Consider the following 17,056-nt stretch of genomic DNA (forward strand, 5'->3'; position numbering starts at 1 on the left):
TGAAGGCAGCAGTGGGCAGGGACACTGGAAAAGATACTTCCTTACCCTGTGCCATCTGTTACAGTCATTCTGGCACCTCTGCAGCCGTGTTATAATGGGATAACAGGTGCTTGGGAAGGAACCCTGGTATCCACAACCTCGGGAGCAGCGGGATCCGACCTCCCTGGCCATTCCCACCCCTAATTCCTTGCAATACCTGCACTCCTGCACAGAGCCCACGTGTCAGCGCACACTCAAACACACCTCCATCTGTGGGGAGAACAATGATCTCCATTTATTTTGTTTCATATACATCCATATTTTGAATTTTAATACAAAAGAAAAAAAAAATTAGAATCTGACAAATGTTTACAAACAAGATACCTTCAAATAGATTTTACTCAGTTCAGTCTGGTGCAGAGTAAATGACAAATTGTACTGTTATATTCAAGGCAACAGAGTCTGTAGTCCATGACCACTCAGCCCAACTTCTATGCAAGCTTGTTTTTTATCTACCATGAATGATAAACTCCTTGTTGATTCCCAGTCCTGTGTGTGTGCACATGTGTACATAGCAGCTCCTTTCATAGAAAGAAAAGACATCTAGAGGTCTTCTTGTACTTTTACCTACAGGAATCATGTTAAGATACAGAATGGATTACATGGAACCGGGGCTGGATCTTATAAGAAAAAATAATTAGCTGACAAATGAGGGCAGCGATAAAAAAGCGTCTTTTTTGCAACAATAAATAAATACAGTCAAAGTTTTCTGTGTGGACTTTAAACCAGCTTCTTCACTGAAGAACAGACGTGGCATTTCCATGGAGTTAAACGTGACCCCATTTACTGTATCTTTTTTTTCTCGCTCTCTTTCTCTCTCTCTCCTTCACCAAAACCAAAGTTTTCCTGCTTCTGCCACAATAGTACAACAATTTGATCTTGACAAGAAAGTGGTGCTGCTGATTTCTTTTTTTTTCTTTTTTTTTTTTTTTTAATTATTATTTCTTTGTCCTTTGGACAAAAATAAGCCAAGAATATAATTTGACTGTTGTGACCAATAAAAACGCAGTTTACATCGAGTCTTGTCAGGACAACCTGACTAAAAACATCTGGCTCCTTTCATTAAAAAGTGTCAGACAACCAGATCCTTGCTCGTGTGTTTGGTTGAACTCTAAGAAGCTGTAGACTGCAGTTTGTTGTTATGGGACCTGCAGAATACACAAGAAAGTGAAGAATTAAGCACCCTTCAGTTTGGAGAACACCAAGTGTTGCCAAAGGGTAAACCACAAATAATAAAGGAATCACCACTACGTTGCTTCTGTTTAAGTTTTTTCCCCTTCAGAAAAAAAAAAAACCAAAACAAATGCAAACAAAAAAACCATTTAAAATAATTCTCTCTGAATTTTAAGCACGTTTTCTCCTACAGAACACAAATATTTCTTGGAAAATGCAGTGTGTCTCTGGAATATTCCAAAGTGCCTGCAATCAGTTTTACTCACATATTTACATAATAGTAGTCCATCAAAAGGAAAGCAAAAAGACATTTTTAGTTGTGAGTATTTATAATAAGATCTACTCTGCTTAAATTCATTCAAGAAGTCTTTGGATTAATTTAATAGAAAAAACTGAACAGGCATGTTAAAAATCACATTTTTGCTAAGCAGAGTTCAGCAAAACTCCTCTTTGACATTCACAGTTTTATTAGTGACTTATCATAATAAAACAATAAAATACAAGGTTTCCAAGATGAATTTTTCCTTTTTCTCCACACAGTATTTGAGGAACGGGACAATTTGTGTTAACACAGTTACTTTCACCAGCAAGACTGCTGGCAATGAAAACAACAACTTGTTTGGACAAGTGAGCTGGATTTTTAGGGCAGTTTAATGTCAATGAATTGTACAATAAAAGAAAGTGAACCCCAACATCCAGTTCTGATTCCAGTTAAAAAGTTCAGACTAAAGATATCACAATCTGCAAGAAAAGAAAGAACATGGGTGGTATAAATGAAAAACAATCATGAACAAGGTGCAGCAATGAAATCAGTGTGCAAGTGCTGGGTCCCAGCTATGACAGAGACAGAAACATGGGCTGAGAACTGCCTGATAAAAAGCACTGATACAGGATTAAAGTGGAAAGAAAAATGCTGCTGTCCTGTTGGGTAGGACAGGCAAGCAACAAAAATGTGGGGTAGAGCTGCCCTGTTTTTTTTTAGGAATTTCTGCATGAGGGAAACACTACATTGGCCCTTCTGCAGAAAAAGAAAAGTTTAGTTTTAAAAGGTAAATTTTGAATTATGTTCATTTTTCCATCTCTTGCTTTAAACGGGATTTATTCCCTCTGTTTCCAAGGTGGTGAGTTGTAAAAAGATGAGAGAAGGAGTAAACCAGAAGTCTTTTAATTTCTTCCAGCAGGATTGTTTCCTATCAGCATGAGAAGTATTTGCTGCAGAGCAGAACATCATCAGGACCCAGACACAGCATCTGTCCTGATCAGAAATCATTAACTTTTCTGCAGGAACGAGTTAAAGTGTCATTCAAATTTTGGACATTTCTGATCCTGCCCAAATTTCTGTGGGATGACTCCTTTGGAACAAACACCTCCACAACAACATATTTAAACCTTAATTTTGACCAAAAAAAAAAAAAAAAGACAGCTGGCTATTATAAACAGATTGATTTCCCTTTCAAAGCAAGTTATCCAGGAAAGTGCAGGGGGCAGCAAATCCCGGCATGAACGTGAGCTTAGAAAGGAGATTTTAGGGGAGAACCCCCCAAAAACTTACCTGCTTGCCTTAAATCCTTTTAGCTTCTGTACAAAGAAAGACTCGAGAACTTCTGCACACTGGTAAAAAGGGGAGTCACTGGGATTGTAGTAACGGCAGTTATCAAAAATTTTGGTCATGTCTGCCACAAACTCCGTCACCTTTTTGTAGTAGCGTTTCAGGATCCGTTCTTCCATGGTGGCCAGGTCTTGAAAGAAACCAAAAGATGGCTTAAATGAGACATTTCCACCCTAAACACAAGTCTGCACTGTCAGGACTGGGGGAAACAAAGATTTGTTTGCAAGTTTGCAAAGCCTCAAATGCGAGTATCAGGATGGCCTTGGACAACTTGGGTCTCCTGCAGGAAGCTCCTTGATTTTTTCTGAAGAAATTAAGAGGGGGAGGAGAAAAAGGTCAGGCAATGTGGATTCAGTTTCTGGTACTGTACCTTCTGATTATATTTTGAATTCCTGACTTGCTTTGAATGAACTCTCAATTCGCAGGGGCATGTGCACGTTACACATGGCAGGGAGGAAAGATCTCAAGTGCAGGGCCATGAAAATGTCTCACCCTGCCTGACCAGACACTTTAAAGAGGCAGGAATGGTGGAGTGAGCAGTAATTGTCCTACTCTAATGCAAATAGCCATTAAAAGAGGGAGAGGAATGAGAACTGCCATAAATATAACTGTGTAAGTGTCTAGTGGTGCTTTTAGACAGAAAAACAACTTATCTATCCTTGGAAAAAGCCTTTGAAGTGCTTGTTTTTAAATACCAGTAATGCCAGAAAGTGTGAAAACAACTGCATTACCTGGGCCTGGATCACCTTTTATACTTACAAGTGTCTTTTCCTCCTAGTTAAGCCAGAAAGGGCTAAAATGCACTTTTTATTCCACTCAATCATCATGTGCTTACTGATATTGTTATTTGAGCTTTCCTTATAAACTTTAACCCATCAGTTATGAAACGTGTTAAGCATTTTCATAACAGCCCAATCCGAAACTCTGGAGTAGAAAAGGACACAATTTCTGAACAAAAATATTATTCAAGTGCTTATCCAGCTTATTCCCAACTACCTGCTAAGCTCTAAGGAGATCAGAGCAAAGCACTTGTAAAGCTGCAGCATCTCCCTCTCCTCTCTCCCCACAGGCACAACATCTGAATCCATTTTGTTCCTACGAATTACATGGAATACAAAATTTAGAGCTCTGTCAAGTCAGATGAAGATCATTTTAAACTCCATCTTCAGCTGCATGCCACACTTCCCTGTGTTAGCACCACCTTCTCCTCAGCCTCTGGAGTAACATCCCAAACTTTGTGGGAGCTGATGCACAAAGACACAAAAAACCCAGCAAAAGGAAAACATAACAAAATTGTCCTCTTTAAACACAGCAACTCAAACCCAAGAATTCTATTCTATTGCTGCACTGACTTCCACATTTCATCTGTTAAACTCACAGCACTCAGGGTGAAGGAGTCAGCCAGATTTAGACAAATTAACCCCCAAGAACCTCTAAATATATCACTGAGAAATCACACTGTTTCACCTGCCTCACTGCAAAAACTGAGTTTTTCCCAACACATGGCCAGAACTGGGCGGCAGGGAATTAATTTGATATTCAAAAGCCTGAATCCCCTCACTCAGGCTCTCCTCACCATCACTTACCCATCGGTTCTTTAATGACACCATAATAATCTGGTGCATCGTTGGGATCCACTGGTTCTAGGAAGGGCCATGCCATCTTGTGAGCCTGGCAGGGAAACAGGAGAGAATTGAAAATAAAATTCAATCAGCACTATTAACAGCAAAATATTTTCGTCATCCTTTTATCTGTTGGGGTCTAGAGCTGAATTTAAGGCAGAAGTGCAGCATTATATGAAAAAGTGACCAGTTCTCCTCTGATGTTTTAAATGTCAATGACCGAGTAGCTGGGCTTCAAAACAGGAAACAAAGTGAAATTCAGACATAACAGGATGTTGTGCTGAACAGGCTGCATGGAAAAGTATGGAATGAATTTACTGAGAGTGCTTTCAAGTACTCAAAAATTAATTTGTTTCCATAGAATGTATGCAAAATATAGGACAACAAAAATATTACTTACAGGCTTTCTTGTTACCATAATTTTAAGAAAGAATTCTTAAAAATTCTTTACAGTTGTAGCAGAAAAAGCCTATTTGGGAGTGACAGACAAACCAGAAATGTCCTGTATCAGACAGTGATGTTATTCTTATTATCAGGATGCCATCATTTACATGCTGATAACGACCCCCTGGGAGAACACTGCTGAAATCTGGTAACTCAGAGTCCAGAAATGTAGAGGAGAAAGCACAGGAAGGTGATGTGAGAACAGAACACTGCACCTTGTGCAGAAGAGAACACTGCACCTTGCCCACCCTGTGCCCCTGGGCTGCCACTCTGCCCTTTGGTGTTCCAAACCTGCTTCTTCTCAGAGCCTTTCAGTGAAGACACTGCTTGCTTTCACTTACTCAGAAGCACTGACACAGTAATTACTGTAAATAATTCTTCAGCACAGTAATGTCAAGCCCGTTTGCAGCTGCCACAGTGGCATTCATCACCAAAAAGCAGAGCTTTGCTTACTCCCTTTTCGGGAAGACTTACCCCTGAGGAGTCCAACCCTCCTCCAAGGTGCTGCCACCTTCTCCTCACCTGCAAGGAGCGCAGGACCCTCCTCAACCCTTCATAGTCCTTGTCAGTGAGGGGGCTGAGCACAGTCATGGCATCCTCTGTGGACTGGCACTGCGGGCACACGTACTCGTCGATGAGATCGGCCTCGCTCTGCAAAATGCCAACGCAGCGCCCGTGATACCAGTTCTGACACCGGTCACAGCCAATGTAGAACCTGCAAGAGCCAAAGCAAGTGTCAGTGCCTTCACCTCCCCAGTGCCCCCTTCACATCTAACACAGAACCCTGCAGTCCCCAGGCAGATACTTGGCATGGTTGGGTACAACAGTGACACTTCAGAGTGACAAATTCTAAGGACACTATTCCAGCTGCTTTGGTGTTTCCAAACAGGCTCAATGACAGACCATTGCAAAACAAGCTCCTGAGTTTTGTAATAGGCGCTTTCAAGCAATTGAGATTGCCAAAAATCATTCTTCTGCTTTAGAGATGAAAGGAACAGTGGAAAGCCAGAAGTCTCACCCAGCCAGTATCCAAAACAATTCAAGATGCATTTTGCACACACTGGACTAAAACTAGGGCTTGGTTCACTCCATAAAAGCATTTTTCATATGGGAGCTTCAGTCTTGTAATTGAATACAGGAGGGGTATTCTATGACACAAAGCCTTACAGTAAATAAATATATATATATCATATACCAACCACACACCCCCATACTAAAATTATGTTTTCTAGCCAGATCAAAGCACAAAAAAAAAAAAAAATCCATTCAACACAGCATTTGTCTTTTTATCTAACCATCCCTTGTTAAAACAGAACAAAACAAAAGGTAAAATAAATCCCAACTTAAATTCACGGTGTTTTGGCATAGAAACTACAACACATTTCGACCACCCTGAAAACTCCACTTTTCCTAAACATTTACACAACAGAAACATTTGGGGGGACCGGGGGAGGGGGTGAAAGGAGGGGGGGGGGGGGGGGAGACAATTACCAGAAAGCAATTTTGTATTACGAACGAATACAATATATATGCAGAATAACTGTTTGGTTTTGAGTTTGTTTTTTTTTTTTTTTTTTTTTTTTAAACGCTTGGCAAGGAACAGGAAAGCACAGTCAGAGCAGTTTTGCTACCTAAACATGGAATAAGAGGTTCTGATCCGAACTCACTGCGACTCATCATAAGGTGTTCTGCAGATACAGTACAACTCCTCACTGCTGCCCTCTTGTGCCCGTTTACACTCATTACAGATGTACACATCCATTTTCTTAGCCTCCTTTTCTGTGATTCCAACACATTCTCCATGATACCAGTTAGTACAAAGATCACAGCCAATATAGAACCTAAAAGTGTTCACAATGAAAATGACAATGTAATTGTCATTTCAAATGGCACGGCACTTTTTTTTTTTTTTTTTAACCCCTGCATTTCTCTCTGCTGTTCTCAACCGCTGGCCTGCTCCCTGCCCTTCCAAACTATCTCACGCTGCAGCTAGGCTGGCAGTAAGGTCACTCGGGTCAATTTGAAATTAAAATGCACATGTATTAATATGTACATATCAATCTGTAACCAGACTGGGCTAAAAAACCTCCTGTCTTCAGCGTGCGTGTGGAAAAACCCTCAAAGGCACAAAAAGACAAGGCCAAAGGAAAAGGTTTACATTTTCAAAATCGCAGCTCCAAAGCCACTGAAATGTCTCTTTAAGGTTTGAAAATGTAGGTCTCAGTTAATTTAAAAAAAACAAAAGCGAAGCGCAAACACCAGCTAGGAGTTACAAGTACACTACAAGAACATGCAACCAGCCGTGTGGAGGCACTACTGGTACAACATGACACGACAGAAAATGGGCTCAGGGCATGGGTGGCAATTTTAAATATCTTTTTTTTTTTTTTTTGGATGGAGAGGGCACTGAAAAACTGATAGTAAACCACTTCAAACTGCGAGAGAGTGGAATGTGGAGCGTTCTGGAGTGAATCTCCTCTCAGACACGGCTGTGTGACAGAACCACGTATGGCATGACACGAAGTGAAGGCAACCAGGGACAGAACCATGGGGATGGCACCTTGCACAGAATGACGTGACAAAACTGTAAAATATTATGCCAGGATGTTTGGAACTCGGGTATGGACACCTCAGGACACACCTGTGACCGGTGACAACCAGATGGGGATGGCGCACATCCATCCTCTCTGCCTGAGCAAAAGCAAGCGGACTGGGAATCTCCATCCTCCTGGATTTCTGGAGAACACAACCCCCTGTCTCGTGCTGCCGTGGGAATTCCTGCCATCCTATCAGTCTGCAACACCCCTGGGACACCACAGCAGCACCAGGGCAGTGCCTACCCCACGTTCCACAAAACCATCCCTAATTCCCTGGGCCTCTGCACACACCCTGGACACCCAGATCCTGCCTTTGCTCTTCTATTTTGCAGTCAGGAAAACCCTAAAATCGGTATCACACAACCCAACCTGCAGAAAGAATGGACAGACAGAGGTTCTGACAACTCTCAACAACTCCTTGCCAGGAGGGGCTGTGGCTGCTCCTGGTGATGGGGAAGCACATTTACATCCAGGGGTGGATGCCAAACCTTGCCCTGGAACGTGGAACAGGTGTCACATCACGCTTTGACAAAACAGGAATCTTAGAAAGATATCCATGCTGACCATCCTCAAAACCAATACCAGCACACCCCTACAGCCCTGGGGTATCACAAGTGAGAGCTAAACATGAGAAACCTGCAGTAAAACACACGGCAGAATTTACTACATCCAAAAAAAATGCACAGGGTATTCATGAAATACCACAAATTCGCTTTTCAAGTATCTTTTCTGAAGTAGAAAAGAGACACCAGCACAAAGAGGAAGCTCTGATGCCTACACATATATGAAATTAAAAAGATGTTTCCCAGAAAATTCTTTTAAAACTTGACTAATTCCTTTCCAAGTAGGGAAAGGATTAAGGAGTTCAACAGTACAGCCCATCATTTGTAAGAACATCAAATTTAAAACTCACAAAAAGCGGAGCTGAATCATCGCTGAGGATACTACTGAGTGATTCACCTCTCATTTTCTTCAAGTTTTATTCAGTGCACTGAAGCACATGATTTTAGGCTGTTAAAATTCAGTCTGTTCACCACAGAGTTAGTCTGACAATCAATCAATTCCCTTTGCTCACAGAATTTGTTCCTCTCATTTTGTGCCAGTTGTATCCCTCGCTAACTGGAGGCAGTAACACATCTCTGTTCAGTTCACCATCAACAGGGTCCCCTAAAAGCACTGGATGACAAAGCCTGACACAAACAACATTCCCTAAGTGAAATTCCTTAGAAATCATCATGAATTCCCAGCCAGGGCATCGCTCTGCCCTTCCTGCAGCACTGGCAGCACAGGGAGCAGCCCCACTCCCCACGCTCAAATACTGGTGGAATGGGCAACAACCAAGATGAAAATAACCCCAAAGACCTCAACTTCATCTAAAAAATTAATTAAATCCAAAAAAGGCTAGGAGGAACCTCAAGGGATCCCCTAGTCCTGGCCCTACATTTGGAAGGAAGAAGCACTTCTGGAGTAAAAGCACCACTCCAGCTCTGTGGTTCCTCTCTGGTATCAGCATTTCATCCACCACCAAATGGCACCAATTCATCCTTTTGAGTGTGAATCTGCTCACTTGTGGAGCAGATAAACACTCACTTGGAAATGGTCTGAAGTCAGATTTATTTTACATACATCTCTACACAGCTCTCAGATGTCAATCAGTACTAACTGCTGCTGCTAAGCAGGAATCTGTAATGCTATTCCTTGGAATCCACTGGATCTCCCACTGCACCACTTACAACGTTTCTTCACAAGCTCTGTAGGCAGCACAAACATTTGTCCTCATTCACAATCAGAACCAAACTACAGAGAACTGCAGTTTTCACTTTGTCAAATGCTTAAACATTAATTTTATTTTTATCAATCCCGGGATGCAAATTCTAACACGTGGAAACCGTTCCTACCCGAAACATCGTCCAAAGTGAACTGCAGTGCAGTGGCTCAGAGCCCCCTGTACTGGCTACTGACTTACAAAAAAAAGAATTCATTGACTGGAAGACGGTACCAAAGCTACTTATCCACAAGAAACTGCCCAAACCAAGTTGTCACTTGCTTCTGAGGCAGAGGCAAAACAGCAAAAGAAACAGAGCGGAGGGAAAAAAAAGAAAAGAGGATGTGCATGTGAGACAGGAAGGTCACACGATGGAGACATGCAAACAGGGAACTGTAAACCACGAACAGTAACGGCAGAAATCGGGTATGTTAATAGTTGTAACTGCTAGTGGAAAATAGAGACTTGATTCTCTACACTTCGGTGATCCCTGCAACAACCTGCCACTATCTGCAGCTCTAGCACTGCCTGGCACTCCCACTGACCCTGAGCCTGCACTAAGAACATGCAGGAGGGGGCTGTGGCCCCACCACTCACTTGGACTCGTCGTAAGGCGTTTTACAGATGCAGTAAAGCTTTGTGTCCTTCTTCGTTTCCTTTGAGGTAGTAGAGATCATTTTCTTCTTCTTGGACTTGGAAGCCGAGGAATCCTTCTCCTCCTCTCGTTTCCTCTTCTGGGAGGACACTGGCACCGGGACAGTGGTGGAGGAGCAGGAGGTGACGCTGGCTGCCTGCTGTGCTGGTGGCACTGGTGGCACTGGTGGTGGTGGTGGCGGGGCAGCGGCGGCGGCCGCGGCGGCTGCGGCTGCTGCTGCAGCAGCTGCTGCCTGGGCCTTTTCCTTTTCCTTCTTAATTTTAGTCAAGTCTCTCTTTAGCTCCTCCTGAAGTGTGTTAAATGAATAAATAGAGAGGGAGGCACTTCATATGATTATTTCGAGATAGCATTACAGTCCAGGCAAAAATCCCCACATTTAACGAAAACAATCAAGTCCACTTAAATATGCCTTTTTTTCATGTTCCTAAACTATAAATTCACACAACATTTAGGGATGATACTCTTGGGCTGCTCTGGCCCACTGGTTGTAAAAACAAGGTAACTTCAGCCCACAAGAAAACCAAGAGGCATCCAAAGGATATCAGTAACTCAGCAGAGGATCCACAACCAGAGCTTCTTCCTGCAAGGATCCTTAAAATCTCCCTGAGCAAATGAAGATCACCACACAAACGTTCTCCCCAGTTTCAAACCAAATTAGTCTTTGAGGCTCTGCCCTTACCTGCACTTCAATCTGCAGATCTTTGTCCAGCAGTGCTCTTTTTTTCAGTATCTCAGCCTTCAGCTGCTCTTTGTGCTTGAAGAGCAGTGCTGAGAGCTTGGTGGCGTTCTGTTTGCTGCGCTTCTGCTCCACGCTCTCCTCTCGCTTCCGCTTCTTGGCCGCCTGCTTTTCCTCCTTGTCTATCTTATCCAGGATGTATTTCATCACTTGGTTGCACACAATCATCCTGGGGAGGGAAGGAAGAAAAGGGACACGGTGCTGAGCTGCCTGTTTACTCCCAGTTGAGAGAGCAGACTCAGGGCTCCGGTGAACTGATTGTATTTGTGAAGATGCACAGGGTAAATTCAGTGACACACACACACTGCTCCCACTCTGCTCATTTACTGCAACACTGCTGGGAGACATCCAGACCCTTGTTAGGCTCCAGAGAGCCTTAACTGATCTGAGTACTTCCACAACTCCCAGCAAAGCTTTGGCTTTAGTATGATTAAAGACATTTTCACTCAACCCAGTTTCCCACAGCCTTGTTTGAAAGAGTTGGATGTTTATTCTGACTGAGGATGGAAGTGAGTTGGAAGCCTGTAACTCCTAAAGTAGCCATTTCCTCACTCCAGTGGCCACCAAATACTACTAAGATTTTCTGTTTTGGCACAAGGACTGACAAACAGTTTTCACTGTATAAAATTCACCATAAAATAGTTCCCAATTTCTTCACTAATGGTTCAGGATTAATTTTTCATCTGCTAAATGAAATCCTAAATCTATTTTCCTGCTCACTTGTTCTGCAATTTTAGAAGAATAAATCAGTGAGATGGAAAGACAGCTGCACCATGAACCAGGCTAGTTAGAACCCTTTTCTCCCCCCTTTTTTTTTAAATTGGGCTTTTGTCAGTCGAAACACCAGTGTGGCTGTCTGACACCCCTAAATGAGAATATCCAATCCACTTTATTCCTCAGGCAATTGTCCACACTAAATAAGCAGCACCCAGTGAGAGTGTTGTAATCAACTGAGCTTGTGATTTGAGGATCAAAACCTTATAAAACACACGATTCTTTTTCTTAGTATGTGACACACACACTTGTGATTATCTAATTGAAGCAACTGCAGGAGTGAAAAGGAGTCCCAAGACAAATGACACACACTTCAGATTTCTGGTTAGCAGCTTCCAGCATAAAATCTCCCAGTTTGTCAAACTGTCTCCCAACTCTTCAGCTCCTTCTGTAGAGTGGGATGTGCAGAGGATAAGAATGGAAACACATGGCCACGATAAAGGCCAAACAAAAACCAGGCTTTTTTTTGGCAGCAGAACCATTAACTCTCCATTCTGTGCTCCTTCAAGGGTGGGTTTTACCTGGAGTTTCAAAACTGTGGCCAGCTCCAAACACAATATATAACATTCCTTAAATAACAGATAATCAAAATAGAATTGAGATTACACAGGATTCAATCAAAGTTCAGATCATTGTAAGTGTTACTTCAAGCAATCTCAAACCAGCAACATTTCCTTAAGCAGGTTTTTCCAAGCCAGTTTTCTGTTATGCCACCATTAAAAGATGTTATAAATGTCAAGCTTTCACATCTAGAGATGCACTGTGATGCACATTCACCTCTGATTTTCTTCCCTCTCAGCTGGAGTCAGCATCTTCTTCTGTTTCAGGTGTTCTATGACAGCATTCTGCTTCATAACCACCTGTAGGATGAGACAGAATCCAAAATACAAGATGAAAACTTTAGCCAGTATTTCACAGTGTTGCTGGGAGAACTAGGACATTTCCTAAGTTAAAGAAAAAGAGTGGTTTTAATTCACTCAGTGACAAAATAAAGCTGATTTTATCAGGGGAGCAGTGCTGGTTTTAAACAGTTATTTGAAAATTGAAAAAGAAATTAAAAATTACCATCCCACCCCCAGAGTAGGACATTATGCTTATGTCAAGTTTAAACTCAGGGTCTAAACGTAAATTGACTGTATTTCCTCAGTGACTGGTTGTTTTATTTTAAAAATGGTAAGAGTCTAACGTGTCTATTTTTTGGTTTTAAGCCCCGCAGCCATCCACCAGCTTTACATGTCAGATACCTCTTTGGAACCTCAGTTTTCAGGTAATGAAGGTACTGCACAAGTGTTCTGCCCATCAGCTCTCCTGGCTAGGACCTGCCTTTCCTGAACTGAGAATAAAGATGGATTGTCCCAGCAGCCAGTGGGAAGTTGAATCAAGGTGACAGAGGAATGTAAACATGGTACAAGTGACTCGATGTGCTGAATTAACTCAGAATATTTAATCAAATGGCCAAAAGCAATCCTGCACTAACTCTGAAAGAATCAAATTAACTGCCTATCAAATGTATTAACATCGTTAACAAGAACAGGCATTTAAAATGAGCTTTGTTTAATTCATTAAGGATTAATTTCCTTCTGTTAACTTTACCTGTTTCTGGATAATGTCACTTTGATTAGAAGCCTGAAGGGTGTGCTCACGTTTAATTTCTATCTGTTGCTGCTTTTTCTTCTGTTGCTGCTCCCTGAGCTGCTGAACTCTGTGCAGCTGCTCCTGAACACTAGCTGCTTGCACTGCCACCACACTCTCAATCTGCTGAGCCTGCCCTGGGCTGCTCTGCTGGATGTGAATGGGGAACTGCAGCTTGATCTGCTGGGGCAAACTGCCTTGTATCTGAGCCACCACCCGGGGCTGCAGCTGGGAGAGGACTTGCACTCGCTGCTGAAGCTGAGGCACTGCAATAACTTTGGCTGGAGGCTGCTGAAGCCACAGCTGAGGACGAGCTGGGGGTTGCCCAGGAACCTGATTTAAGCTCGGCAGGGTGAGCTGCTGGGTGGGAGCAGGGGGCTGCGGCGGGCCCGGGTCGTGGGGTGGAGTCTGCACCTGAGCTGGTTGCTGGGCCTGGGCTGGGCACTGGCCTTGGGGCAGGACCGAGGGCTGTGGCTGCGTCGGGGCCGGCGCTGCGGACGCTCCTGGAGCCTGGGCCGGGCACTGAGCCGGAGATTTGGACGCTTGTGCTTCGGGAGGGAGCGCAGAATCACCGGGAGCTGCGGCCGGAGCCTCGGGCTGGCCCGGAGCCTCGGGCGGGGGCACCGGTGGGGTCTGCGCCGCAGCCTGGCACTGCTGCTGGCTCTGGGGCTGCCCCTGAGCTCCTGGCACTGCTGATGCTGGCTGGGCCTGCAGGGCCTGCTTCTGCTCCCCTGCGCCTGGCAACGAGCAAAACAAGCGTTCGTTAACTTCAGATGGCACATCCACGAGCCCCACTCGTTCAAACCCCTCAGAACCACCGCAAAGCTCTGTGCAGAAATTCAGCAGACTTTGCAACACACTCCCAACCGATTTACTGTAATGGCAGACCATCTCCAGCTGCATGAAAACTCCCCTGCAGTTGGAATGGAAGCTTTTTTTCTGCTGAGCAGAGCAATGCTTACCCGAGGTCGAAGTAGAAACCGTGGTTGTGGTTGTGCTGGCTGTAGTAGCAGCTGCTGGGAGTGGGGTGAAAAGGAACCTCTGAATTGTACCATTTGGCATAGCTGCTTGCATTAGCTGTTGTCCTGGGCCAGGTATTACAGTCACACCCTGAGGGATTAATTGTAACTGCCCAGTAGTTTGACCTTGTCCCTGAATTACCACAGTTAAGCCTTGACTGCCACCCTGAGGAAAAAGTTAATATTGATGTATTAGTGACACAATTCTTAGACAGACTTTGCTGAAAATCAGAACAATTAGGGGTTGGCATTTCAGAATTCAATACTTTTACCCCATACCATATTCCTAAACCCCAAAACTAGCCTCTGAGATCATGAAACACTAAAATACACTTTCGACAATTCTATCATCAACAGATGACTGGGTTGGAGTGACACATTTTGTGAACCCACAGTAGAGTGAGGTCCCTACAAAAATTCTCCCTCACAGCAAAGGATTTCTTCCTAATATCTAATCTAAACCTATCCTCTTTCAGCTCAGAATCCTGTTCCACATAAAAAAAAAGTGTTACCTGGCAACCAGCAGCCTGTACATTCCAATCATTCATACATATTATTGATAATTTGTAGAACAGGTATTGTGATAACTCAATGAAGTCTATTTTTACCCTATGCTTGCCTCTCAACTTATTTCTTGGTGACAGATCCTCATGATCTCAGCAGAAGCCTAAAGAACCTTTTCTTCCTTCACCTTCAGGTACTGTAATTTTTTTCTCTGAGACTCTGAATAACATGAATGGAAACCAAATCTTCCCACAAAATCAAAAGACAAGGAACGAATGTACGATCTGAAGGTCCATAAAACAGGCCCTGCAGAATAATTACGTCCCTTACTGCTATTAAAGACTTTTTTCCACACTGATGCGAGTCACCTTACTGGGGAATCCAACAGGGAGCAACAGTTACAACTTCCCAGTTGTATTCAAGCTTCTTTCAGTCTGTAACTATGCCAGTGGCCACCCCAACTGAAGGTGACACGCAGATTCCAGAGCAGATGCTGAAATCAAAGGCTTGGTGGGTGTCAGCACAGCTGCACAGCCAGTATTTACCTGTCCTTGTGTGAGCTGGGTGAGCTGGGCCATGGTGAGCTTCACCTGCCCCTGCTGAGGGCGAGGGGGCTGCGAGGGGGGCTGAGGCTGCACCGCCTGGGGGGGAGCTCCAGAACTTGGGACCGTTTTCTGCCCAGCGCTGGAAGGAGCTGTGCTGGTGCCAGAAACTGCTGTGGAGACAGGCTGACCCCTGATTATCTGAGTCACCACTTGCTGTGTCTGACCTGCAAGGCAATAATTAGAGATAAGGAACACGTTTCCAGCATTTGAAGCACAGCAAAGCTCCCAGGCCCAACCTGCAGCGGGGTGTGATGGTGATCAGACGGGTGATGCAAACACTGCAGTTTGCACAGAAATTTTCCTCACAAACCATTTGTCTGGGTGATTGACTGAAAAAAAAGTCTGCAAAATGTTTTCTGTTTTAATCGAATTTGCATACATAAGGAGCACTTCAGACACTTAGCTTCTTTTTTTGTTTTTCCTTAAAGGCAAGCTTTCTCAATGCAGATTTACCCTAAATGTTTTTAGGTTTTTTCAGTTGATTTTTTTTTTCTCAAATGAATGGACTTCTCAAAAATAAGTACTAGATTTCACAGTGTCAATGATGAACCACACTGACAAAGCCTGCAACCAACACAGTCAAAAGCCAAAAATCAAAAAAAAAAAAAAAAAAAAAAAAAAAAAAAAAAAAAAAAAAAAAAAAAAAAAAAAAAAAAAAAAAAAAAAAAAAAAAAAAAAAAAAAAAAAAAAAAAAAAAAAAAAAAAAAAAAAAAAAAAAAAAAAAAAAAAAAAAAAAAAAAAAAAAAAAAAAGGCATAAGTTAAAAGTCAAGAATCAAAAAGAGGAACATAACGATACAGAAGGAGTTTATAAAGAAACAAACCAGGGATTGAACACTAGAAATTTAAATAACAAAGTGAACCTACTGGTTGGAAGAATACCTTGTTGCACCACTACAGGGGTTCTGATGATGGTCTTGCCAAGGGTGGACTGCTGGAGTGGTGTCCGGATCACCGTCATCCCAGGGCGGAGCGGCGTCCCTGGCACCACCTACGGACACAGAGCGGAGACCACGCGTAAACTTGGGAAAAAAAACCCCTGGGATATGCCCTGAATCTTTTATTGTGTGTGGGTTTTGTGGGTTTTTTATTTAAATATAGTAAGAAATAATAAGATAGAAGCAGATCCAATATTTTTGCACCTATGCCCACACTGGGTTACCAAGCTCAATTAGCTTTTCCAACTGGAGAGAATTGTTGGACCTCCTTGGAAAAAAAACCACTGAGAAGCCATTAGACAGAACTTTTGATATCTGCCAATAACTTCAAAATCTTGGCCCCCACATTATTTTTTTTTTTTAGGAGTTAAATAATCAGAAAAACATCTTACTTGTGAAGTGCTTGTTGTTCCTAACGTCCCTGTGGTGTTTGGCCTAATGGTGACAGTTGCTGTCCTTGGCTGGAATGAAGTAAAGGTTTGACTCGCACCTGTGGTTGATGGAATGATACCCAATACCTTTTGCTGAACTTGAACCACACCTAAGCAAAGAGAAATGGAGAAGTCATTAATGACACAATGGCCAGAGAAAGAAACCAATGCAGCTCCAGGGTGGCATTTACAACTCAGGCTCCAGGTTTCTACAACCCCTCTGAGCCTTTCAGCATTTCCTGGGAGAGACTTTGTCTTCTTTGTGAAAAGAAGCAGCGTGATACTTTGTCAACGGTGCAACTACATATTAAGTCAAGAAACAGGTATTTTAGATAAGATTAAGGAAAGTGTGAATCTTCACAAAGGAGCCCTTGCATTGACAGGGTGCCACAAATTAGTGTTACACAACCATTAAAAGCTATCATCTGATTAATTTCAAAGGTAGAAGACCAGTTGAAACACCTTCCACCTACAAGCTTGTGGGGTTGAGGAAAATGGGGAGTTTTTCTCCCGTC

General features: G+C 43.0%; 1 protein-coding gene across 8 annotated transcripts in view; it reads right to left on the bottom strand.

Annotated features, from left to right (window-relative positions):
- Positions 1–980: 980 nt before the first annotated feature.
- BPTF (bromodomain PHD finger transcription factor) overlaps positions 981–17,056 on the bottom strand; it is a 48,138-nt gene continuing 32,062 nt past the window's right edge. For 5 of the 8 annotated variants that reach the window (XM_027900330.1, XM_027900333.1, XM_027900335.1 and 2 more), the window contains 13 exons: positions 16,503–16,651; positions 16,040–16,163; positions 15,115–15,338; positions 14,006–14,231; positions 13,008–13,780; positions 12,192–12,274; positions 10,584–10,809; positions 9,847–10,190; positions 6,555–6,728; positions 5,410–5,602; positions 4,408–4,492; positions 2,765–2,951; positions 981–1,187 (listed from right to left, as the gene is read on the bottom strand). In XM_027900330.1, the coding sequence (XP_027756131.1) occupies positions 1,151–1,187; positions 2,765–2,951; positions 4,408–4,492; positions 5,410–5,602; positions 6,555–6,728; positions 9,847–10,190; positions 10,584–10,809; positions 12,192–12,274; positions 13,008–13,780; positions 14,006–14,231; positions 15,115–15,338; positions 16,040–16,163; positions 16,503–16,651 (2,825 nt within the window). In that variant the 3' untranslated portion in view covers positions 981–1,150. The remainder of the gene's footprint in view (positions 1,188–2,764; positions 2,952–4,407; positions 4,493–5,409; positions 5,603–6,554; positions 6,729–9,846; positions 10,191–10,583; positions 10,810–12,191; positions 12,275–13,007; positions 13,781–14,005; positions 14,232–15,114; positions 15,339–16,039; positions 16,164–16,502; positions 16,652–17,056) is intronic. The other 3 variants (XM_027900336.1, XM_027900334.1, XM_027900338.1) reach the window with 2 other exon arrangements.

Source organism: Empidonax traillii, unplaced genomic scaffold, assembly GCF_003031625.1.
Source record: "Empidonax traillii isolate 1590-97213 ecotype Southwest subspecies unplaced genomic scaffold, ASM303162v1 scaffold718:size422569, whole genome shotgun sequence".
NCBI lineage: Eukaryota > Metazoa > Chordata > Aves > Passeriformes > Tyrannidae > Empidonax > Empidonax traillii.